Source organism: Sprattus sprattus (genome assembly GCF_963457725.1).
Source record: "Sprattus sprattus genome assembly, chromosome: 17".
In the NCBI taxonomy this organism is placed as follows: Eukaryota; Metazoa; Chordata; class Actinopteri; order Clupeiformes; family Clupeidae; genus Sprattus; species Sprattus sprattus.
Window position 1 is genome coordinate 6801646 of NC_137915.1, and position 11082 is coordinate 6812727.

The 11082-nt window shown below is 41.0% G+C and overlaps 1 protein-coding gene across 1 annotated transcript; it reads left to right on the top strand.

Annotated features, from left to right (window-relative positions):
• Positions 1 to 64: 64 nt before the first annotated feature.
• On the top strand, positions 65 to 10651 carry LOC308378261 (uncharacterized protein; the record flags this gene model as incomplete). Its single annotated transcript, XM_080855123.1, is given in 13 exon segments — positions 65 to 655; positions 983 to 1078; positions 1159 to 1392; positions 1925 to 2040; positions 2042 to 2082; positions 2190 to 2249; positions 2445 to 2972; positions 7794 to 8389; positions 8712 to 8807; positions 8888 to 9121; positions 9608 to 9758; positions 9866 to 9925; positions 10122 to 10651. Coding segments are annotated over 13 exon segments (3333 nt in total).
• Between the last annotated feature and the right edge of the window lie 431 nt (positions 10652 to 11082).

Sequence of the window (11082 nt, forward strand, 5' to 3'; positions counted from 1 at the left end):
ACAAAAGCAATTTATGCTTCCTGTTCAGTCGTTGGGTCTGTGAGTGTCTGTGTATTTCAGCAACATGGCAGAGGCCAATGTTTTGGTGTCTCAGGATCAGTTCAGCTGTCCAATCTGTCTTGATCTTCTGAAGGATCCTGTGACTATTAACTGTGGCCACAGTTTCTGTATGGATTGTATCAAGGGCTGCTGGGATCAGGACGATCTGAAGGGAGTCCACAGCTGCCCACAGTGCAGACAGACCTTCACACCAAGGCCAGTCCTCGGGAAAAATACCATGCTGGCTGACATGGTAGATATGATAAAAAAGACAAGATTTAAATATGTTTTCCCAGGCCCACTCTATGCTGGACCTGGAGATGTGGAGTGTGACGTCTGCATTGGGAGAAAACAAAAAGCAGTCAAGTCCTGTCTGACGTGTCTGTCCTCTTACTGTGAAACTCACTTCAGAGTTCATAATGATCTCAACCCAGGGAAGAAACACAAAGTGATCGATGCCACAGGAAAACTACAGGATCTGATCTGCTCTCATCATGATAAACTACTGGAGGTCTTCTGTCGCACTGATCAGAGATGCATATGTATGCTGTGTGTCATGGATGAACATAAAGGACACGATACAGTTTCAGCTGCAGCAGAGAGAACAGAGAAACAGGTGAGACCTACTTTGCCTGTACTCCTCATACTGACAAAGGCCTTCCAGCTAAAATATGTTATTGCTCACTGATACACATGAATGAAAATAACAGCAGCATTCTGAGACTTTATTCCTCAAACTTATTTCTTGATTTCAATCACACATTTGACACATCAACATCTTTAGGGTTCAGGGTTATGGTTAAATGAAAATAGTCAAACTGTTGATGTTGATGACTTCTTACTTTTTTAATCATGAAAGTGAGTTTATCAGTACTAATACAGGATATTGTTTATTCTTTCAAAAAATGAAATACACAACTCTAATAGCCTCACCTGTTCACAGAAATCGTTGGGTGATGCTCAGAGAAAATCCCAACAGATAATCCAGGAAAAAGAGAATGAACTGCAGGACCTGAGACTGGCTGTGAAAACTCTTCAGGTGAGTTGTATCAACCAGAAGAAATAAAAAGAGATTGCTGTAGCACTTCATGTCTCGTGTCTTGCCTTGTGTCCTAACAGAGTTCTGCACAGGCAGCAGTGGAGGACAGTCAGAGGATCTTTACTGAAATGATCCGATCCATTGAGAGAAGACGCTCTGAGGTGACAGAACTGATTAGAGATCAGCAGAGGGCTGAGGTGAGTCGAGCAGAAGAACTGATGGAGAAACTGGAGCAGGAGATTGCTGACCTGAAGAAGAGAGATGCTGAGCTGGAGCAGCTTTCACACACTGACAACCATATTTGTTTCCTTCAGGTACTGTCACTTCTCAGATATGATGCATTTTCACAGAAGAGATTAGTTTATTTATGCAGTTCTGTAAAAAGTAACTGTTAGGATCGCTCTACCTGTCAGTCAAAACGTCAGTTTCCTATTCAGGTGCTCTTTGGTAATAAGGTAAACATAATAAAGAATAAAAGGTAACCAAGGCAACTCTTTATTTACACAATGCCCCATGCAGAAACATTGTGATTGTGGTATTATATCAAACATTATATTCATAACGCCAATCAGTGCAATTTTTCATTGCATTAGATCTGATCTGACTAGAATTAGATTGGACCAGACTGGAGCTGGACATGTCAGAGTGGACGTGGTCTTTAGTCTCCTGCATCTCACTTGTTGTAATAAAAAATGATTAGAACCTAATTTTCACACCAATTCCGGTGTCTATATTTATGTGGCAGGGCACGGGATGCCTTGGTCCGTGCCAAAGTGCTCTAGTAGTGCCGGGAGGAAGGTTTATTTTGCTTAAATGGCATTTGGCAAATTTTCTGTCTTAATGTAGAGTTTCCAGTCCCTCTGGTACTCCTCTGCTCCTGACAACTCATCCAGACCCACGGTCCACACAGATCTGTCTTTTGATGAAGTAAAAGAAAGACTTTCTCAGCTCGGGGAGACACTAGGGTGCACTCCAGCAGGGACTTAAGGACATTTCTAAAACTGGTATGAACCACATTAGTACCATGACTTTGTATTCAGAAGCAATGTTTTCAATGTTGATGTGACCCAGAAAGTTGTGATTGTTGATAGGTGGCTTTTTGTCTTTACAGCAGAGCTTGTTAGCTTTCGATCACTAACTGAGCCCACGACCAGAGAGGATTTCCTAGCATGTAAGTATATGATACACATGTACTGCATGTACAAAAAACATAAACACATACAAAATACACACATATACAAGAGGAGAACATTGTGCCTTGCTCTATCTGGAGGTGCACATAATAATTAAATAATCAATAGTAATAGTTTAAACCATTATGCCCTTAGTTACCACTCTGAATGAGTCATGTTACATCCCCCCTTAGATGCCTGCAAGCTAACCCTGGATCCCAACACTGCTCATAATATCATCACACTGTCTGAGGGAAACAGAGTTGGAGAAAGGTGCCCTAATGTGAATCATTCATATCCTGACCATCCAGACAGATTTGATACATGTCCTCAGGTGCTGTGTAGAGAAGCTGTATCTAAACACTGCTACTGGGAGGTAGAGTGGTCAGGATATTATGTTCAGATTGCTGTATCATACAAAGGGCTCACAAGGAAAGGAGGGGCTAATGATTGTCTTCTAGGATACAATAACAAGTCTTGGAGTTTGAACTGCTCTTCATCTTGTTACACATTCATACATGATAATAAACACATATCACTCCCTCATAAGCCCACCTCCACCTCCATCTCTAGAATAGGAGTGTATGTTGATCACAAGACAGGAACTCTGTCTTTCTTCAGTGTCTCTGATACAATGATTCTTCTGCACAAAATACACACCACATTCACTGACCCACTGTATCCTGGCTTTTACATCGATCCTAACAGCAAAATCAAATTGTGTCAGTGACAACATACCAGTAGAATCAAAACATTCATGTTAAATATTTATGGATAGAGGTCTCTGACACACAGTTTCTTTTTTTCATCCAGCTGTTGGGTTGCATTTGAGTTGTTAAATTGTACAAAAGAATGAACAGTGATTATGCAAAAGCATCACTTGTTTTAATGTTGTGTCGACAGGACAATTTGTGCCCTGCACAGAAGGTTTATTAACACAGAAACTTACTTCATGTGGTATCACAATGTGGTAGATGCACAAGCCTATTTTCATCTGCAGAACTAGTACTTAATACATTTGACATTTTATTATTAAAATTTGAGGGAGGGTTGTCCTTTCTATTTGGTCAAGTTACCGTTATATTTCCCAAAAACATATTTTAGTAAGGAATTTATTAATTAATGAATTAACTGCCATGCAATTTATTGTCACCATACACCATGTTATCATATTTTTCCCTTACAGACACTTTCTCTGTCTCCCTTCAACACTGTAGTGATGTTCTCATTGCACACATGCTCACACATCCACTTCTGTCTCCTAGATTTATCTCCCTATATATTTTGATTATTGAAGTTCTTCATTATGATTTGTATTATTTGCAATAAACTAAAATCTTTCAAAAATATTACTCTTGTTGTCGATCTATGCAGTCAAAAACGTCATGTTACATGTCAAACATATCAACAGATGTGAAACCTAATTGTAACAGGTGAACAGAGTACCTGTCCTGTTTTTGAGATTTTGTTGACTAATTTTAAAGTAGCAATGGATACTTTGACTTTTTTAACAACTAGATTGACCTCCCGAGGTTGCTCTTCACTTACACCGGAATACATAAGCACTCTCATTAGAGCATTTCCTGAAGACGTGCAGATGGGAATATTCATTTGATTGATGGTTAATATAACAGAATTACACACATTAACAACAGTTTGTTTTATAATACATACTAGTAACCAGTAGAGATGGCATTGAGAACATAGGAGGACAGAGCAGAGCAGACCTCCTCTTACCTTTGGACACACACATTGCCAGCATCATTGGTGATACAGGTCTCTCTAATATCACTGAACATGGAGACAGTGACTGACTGAGTGCTGACTGATACAGTTCTACAAAACAAGAGGACACAACCAAAGTAATAAGTAAAATAAATCAACTGACCAATGTTTCCAATGTATTCATGGAAAAAAATCAACAAGTAAAACAAGCTTCCTGTGCAACCCAAATGTTTAATACACCTTAGACTGTTAACTAATATTTTAAATAATAATACTTTGTGACCATACTGCAGAATAAATGCTTTTCTCTAATGTTTGCCAAGCTTGGCTAATAGGCAGACTTCCCTAAAATCTCTGTATGGCCCCAGCACTCGTCTGAATGGCCCTAGTGCTTGTCTGTATGGCCCCAGTGCTAGGCTGTACGACCTCAGCGCTCGCCTGAATGAAAGCGGCATTAGGAGGTGGTAAGGATCTTTGTCAGGCATGGGGGCTCTGATCACGATGTGGAGCACACAGCAAGCCCTGACGATGTGGCAGACTTTCCAGGCCAATACTGCAGTGTGCACCCCGTGCTAGAAGGGCAAAGCCATCAACCTTTCAGCAGGCCTACTGCACGCTCAACAGTGGATCTAGAGTGTACATGGGCCTGGTTATAAGTCTGCTCCTGTTGGGTCCTGGAGTTGGCTAAGGGACTCATGCAGTCCTCCAGGCCCCAGGGCACCAACAGGGTCTAGTGTGCATCGCAGATGATCTGAACATGGATGGAATGAAATTCCTTTCTGTTGACATTACATTTGTTGTGTGATGGTGATTTCATTGCTATGTGGGTGCAGTCTGTTGATCTTATTACAACTGGAAATCCAGCCAAGGGAAATTATGGCATCAAACACTGCTGGCATAATCTTGCTCTTTGAAGGCTTGGAAATGCCACAATTCACTGTATCACCACAATTATTTTGTGGATTAACCACTGGAAGCAGAGGAGGTAATGTGCCAAAAGGAGCACGGTGAAATAGCCTAGCCTAGTCTATAAGACATGACAGTTAAACTGGATCACCTGCATTCGTGTGAGGATTAAACTGAACGAGTTCTAAACATTTCTGGTTAGTGTTGCTAGTCACCAGCCAAACTAGCCTGTTACCTAACTGTAGGTTCACTTAACTTGATATGGTAACAAAAGAAAGGTCTCAACTGCATTATGGAACAGTGTTTTTTCTTTTTTTGAATCAGGGAAAGGAACTGTTTTGTTTTGGCAAAGCCTACATGCAAAGTTTTGCCCCCATTGAATTCCTATGCTCCTGCATTGAAGGGTCATATAGATGTAGCTATACAGACGGAGCTGGTTTATACCACCGCCCCTGTGGATGACTTGCTCAAGGTAATGGTCATATGTCCTGGGCTAGATCTTGTGCTCGCCTGCCCTCCCTTTTCATTGGCATTTTGCTTGTGTGCTTGTGAGAAGGTGAATTCTTCCCCTCCTCACCAAGACAAAAAGGGATGGGGCCCTTTAAGACTGTTGGACTCCTCCCCCATAATGGTGGGTTCCTGGCTCACCTGATGCCAATGTTATGTTGGACATAATCAAGCCCAAGTGGCTGTGCCTTTTTAAAGGGTGCCTCATGTTCATGAGGGGAGACTTGTCTTGAGATGGCCATGGGAGAACTTTGAAGGCAGGCATGAGAGGCTGTAAAAATCTGGAAAACACTAACCTGCTGTGAGGCTAAGTGTGATGGTATCTAGCTGTGTGGATACTCACCTGTGCTCTGTGAATATGTTCCTAGTGAACCAGTGTATTGAATATGTTCCTTCTGAACTTGAGACTAGTGAGATGTGTGAACCTGTGCTCTGTGAATATGTTCCTAGTGAACCAGTGTATTGAATATGTTCCTTCTGAACTTGAGACTAGTGAGATGTGTGAACCTGTGCTCTGTGAATATGTTCCTAGTGAACCAGTGTATTGAATATGTTCCTTCTGAACTTGAGACTAGTGAGATGTGTGAACCTGTGCTCTGTGAATATGTTCCTAGTGAACCAGTGTATTGAATATGTTCCTTCTGAACTTGAGACTAGTGAGATGTGTGAACCTGTGCTCTGTGAATATGTTCCTAGTGAACCAGTGTATTGAATATGTTCCTTCTGAACTTGTGCTTGAGACTAGTGAACTGTGCTATTGTGAAATGTTCCAAGTGTACTTGTGATTGGTGATCTGAAGTGAATAATGAATCGATGCCTCAATAATATGCCTAGTTCTCCTTTTGGGTTTGTAGCACTTGAAGTGCAGCCATCTTTGTGTTTTGACTATGTGTTTGTTTAATTTGTGTATATATACGTGTCTTCGGGGTGGATACAAACGAATCCCCATGTGAGAAAATAAACAAGGATATATTTTTATATGGAAGCCACCATCTCCTGCACCCTTCTTCCCAACTACACCACCCAGTCCAGTCGCGACCTCCCAAAACAACGTGGGGTGACCGCCCGGTCCCTCACAGTGCTCACTTAAGTTTGTTTGCTATTTTTTTTATGTCTACTTCACCCTGTGTGTGACATGTCTGGTTTGGCATCCAGTGATACAGACCCCTAAGAAGAAGACCGAGAGGACAGCGCGGACAGACAAACATTTCACCAAACCACAACACAATCACCAGTGGCTTAATAAAATCACCAGAGTCCTTCCTTTCTTGGAGTCTGAGAATCTGCATCAAGTGCCAAAATGTGATGAGAGTTCTCTTCAGAACACCAAATACACAAAACTGTGATGGGTGATGACAGAGAAAACCAGTGCGGACTGACAGTATGGACAGTATGGTTACAACTGTGACATTAGTGCAAAGACACATGGTTCTAGTGGACTATTCATGATAACAATGAAGGACTGAAAGGTGTAAAGTGGATTCAAGACAACAAAAAAGAAGAACTGCAGAACTGTGGACAAGTTTCATTTGATGCTGTGACACTGCCACAGACTCAGTAGGACGTAGTTCACAACCTCACACACACACCCCAGTTAAGTAACAAAGAGTATGTTAAGGTGTTGAAGTATTAGGGATGGAGGCTAGCGGGTTAGATAACCCTAAGTCCTAAAGGGAAATCTATTCTTTACTTCTAAGTTACTGGCAAATGGTGACATTCTATTCTTTATGTATTTCCCTGTATAATTATATATTTTATTTACTTTCCTGTGTATAATTGCTATCAGGACTTTTACTGATTCTAACAGGAAGTGGGACTTTTAAGTTTTCTAATAAAAAGCACACCTGAGGAAGCAGGAAAGAAATGCATCTGTGGGACACCTGGAAGACTTTCCTAGCAGGTGGAGAAGCCATTGTGTGTGTAAAACCTATGCCAAGTTTCTGGAGTATATTCTCTCTTACTTGCCTGTTTGGGGCTCATTGGAATACACTGCACTTTGATTTTTATACAATTTTTTGCAAGAGAAGAGTTTTTTTTTGGGTGACACCAAGCTTTTAGTTTGTTGCTTAACAAGGGCTGGATATTGTTTGAAGGCCTACTTTTTCTCTTTGGGCCCTCCTTTGTTCAACCTCATAATGGACTAAAGCATCAAGAGACTTAATGCATGGCCTTCTATGTATAGTTTCTTTGTTATTTAGTTTTTTCAGAATTATTGCCATGTGTATTTCTTGATGATTGTCCTTCAATTTTGAGAGAAATTAGGAAACTGTCTTGCGTTATTTATTGTTGAAAATTAGCACCCCTTCAGTGTCTACCTCTTACTTGACTGTCAGGAATACTTTACAACAGTGAACGACAGGAACAGAGAGAAAGAGGAAAATACACAGAGACAGACAGAGAGTAATCCAAAATGGCAGAGGCCAGTGTTGTATGGAGTCAGGACCAGTTTAGCTGTCCAATCTGTCTTGATCTACTGAAGGATCCTGTGACTATTCCTTGTGGACACAGTTACTGTATGGATTGTATCAAGAGCTGCTGGGATCAGGAAGATCTGAAGGGAGTCCAAAGCTGTCCACAGTGCAGACAGACCTTCACACCAAGGCCAGCTCTGGGCAGAAACACCATGCTGGCTGAAGTGGTGGAGAAGCTGAGGATTATGGGACTCCAGGCTGCTCCACCTGCTCACTGTTATGCTGTACCTGGAGATGTGGAGTGTGATGTCTGCATTGGGAGAAAACGAAAGGCAGTCAAGTCCTGTCTGGTGTGTCTGGCCTCTTACTGTGAAACTCACTTCAGAGTTCATAATGATCTCAACCCAGGGAAGAAACACAAAGTGATTGAAGCTGCTGGTAAACTAGAAGATCTGATCTGCTCTCATCATGATGAACTACTAAAGGTCTTCTGTCGCACTGATCAGAGATGCATATGTGTGCTGTGTGTCATGGATGAACATAAAGGACATGATACAGTTTCAGCTGCAGCAGAGAGAACTGAGAAACAGGTGAGACTCGCTTAGCCGGTACTCCTGATACTGACAAAGTCCTTCCAGCTAAAATATGTTATTTTGCACTGATAAACACGTGAATGTGAATAACAGCAGCATTCTCTGACTTTACTCTCAGTTTTCTTCTCCAGACTAATTTCTTGATTTCAATCCCACATTTGATACATCAACATCGTTAGGGTTATGGTTACATTTACGTTTTTTTTAAATAATGAAAGTAAGTAAGACTACAGTGATTTTTATCTGTACTAATACATGATATGTTTTATTCTTTCAATGCATGAAATACATCATTCTTAGTAGATTCACATGTTCACAGAAATCGTTGGGTGATACTCTGAGAAAATCCCAATGGATAATCCAGGAAAAAGAGACTGAACTTCTGGACCTGAGACAGGCTGTGAAAACTCTGCAGGTGAGTTGTATCATCCAGAGGAAATAACAAGAGACTGCTGTAGCAATTCATGACTTGTGTCTTGTCTTGTGTCCAAACAGAGTTCTGCACAGGCAGCAGTGGAGGGCAGTGAGAGGATCTTTACTGAAATGATCCGCTCCATTGAGAAAAGACGCTCTGAGGTGAGAGAGCTGATCAGAGATCAGGAGAGGGCTGAAGTGAGTCGAGCAGAAGAACTCGTGGAGAAATTGGAGCAGGAGATTGCTGAGCTGAAGAAGAGAGATGCTGAGCTGGAGCAGCTTTCACACACTGACAACCACATTTGTTTCCTTCAGGTACTGTCACTACTCAGAAATGATTCATTATCACAGAAGAGATTAGTTGATTTATGCAGTTCTGTAAAAACTCACTGTTGAGACCGCTCTACCTGTCAGTCAAAACACCAGTTTCCTATTCAGGTGCTCTTTAGTAATGAGGTAAACATAAAAGAGAAGAAAAGGTAACCAAGGCAACTCTTCTTTATTTACACAATGCCCCATAGTGAAATATTCTGATTGTTATATAATTTTAAATATCAAATGTATAACCTCTTACATCAGTGCCATTTTGCTTGCATTAGGTCTAATCTGACTAGGACTAGACTGGAGCTGGACATGTCAGAGTGGCTGGGTCTTTAGTCTCCTGCACCTCAATTGTTTAAAATAAAACAAAATATAATTATTACTGGATTACTTTGTCTGTGCCAAAATGCTCCAGAAGGGCCTGGAGGAAGGTTTGTTAAATTACATTTGGCTAAATTTCTGTCTCATTGTTGTTTCCAGTCTCTCTGTTCCTCCTCTGCTCCTTACAACTCACCCAGACACAAAGTCCACACAGATCTGTCTTTTGATGAAGTAAAAGAAAGACTTTCTCAGCTCAGGAAGAGCCTCGAGGATTCACTCCAGCAGGGACTAAAGGCCATTTCTAAAACTGGTATGAAACGTATTAGTGCCCTGACTTTGAAAACATCACTTCTGAATACAATGTTGATGTGACTCAGAAAGTTGTGGTTGTTGATGGGTGTGTCTTTGTCGCTACAGCAGAGCTTGTTAGCTTTCTATCACTGCCGGAGCCCACGACCAGAAAGGATTTCCTGGCATGTAAGTGTATGATATACACACATACTATGTACTGCATGTAAGAATACATAAACACACATACAATATACAAACACGCATATAAAAAAGGAGAACGTACTATCTTGTAATGAACATGAAAATTAATTAAAAGTAATAATTTAAACCAATATGCCACTAATCACCAATGCTCAATGAGTCATGTTTTATCCTCCCTCAGATGCCTGCCAGCTAACCCTGGATCCCAACACTGCTCATAATGACCTCACACTGTCTGAGGGAAACAGAGTTGGAGAATGTTGCCCTAATTTGAATCATTCATATCCTTACCATCCAGACAGATTTGATTATTGGCAACAGGTGCTGTGTAGAGAAGCTGTATCTAAACGCTGCTACTGGGAGGTGGAGTGGTCAGGATCACGTGTTTTCATTGCTGTATCATACAAAGGGCTCAGAAGGAAAGGAGAGGCTATTGAATGTCTTCTAGGAAACAATAACAAGTCCTGGAGACTGAACTGCTGTTCATATGGCTACACTTTCAGACATGATAATAATCAAATGTCACTCCCTCATAAGCCAACCTCCACCTCTAGAATAGGAGTGTATGTTGATCACAAGACAGGAACTCTGTCTTTCTACAGTGTCTCTGATACAATGACTCTTCTGCACAAAATACACACCACATTCACTGAGCCACTGTATCCTGGCTTTGCGATCTACGTTGACAGCAAAATCAGACTGTGTCAGTGACGAAATACCAGCTGAATCTAAACATTCATGTCAAATTTTTTAATGGATTGAAGTCCCTGACACAGTTTCTTTCTTCATTCAGCCCTTCTAGTCTAGCTGTTGGGTTGCATTTGAGTTGCTAAATCGCACAGAACAATGAACAGTCATTGTGCATGATCATCACTTGCTCTAATGTTGTGAACACAGGACAATTTGTGTGGTTATCTACACAGAAAGTTTATTACCACAGAAACTTTCTTTATGTGGTAACAAAATGTGGTAGATGCACCTGGTCCCATGATGAACGAAGATAATAGTGTTTGGGGGAGTGTTGTCTAAAAAAAAACAAAAAAACATTTCAATTGGGAAACTATCACCTAAACATGCTCACACAGCGCTTTATCTCCCCTGGAATTCTCTCTTTTTTGATGAATAAAGTTCTTCATTGCTGC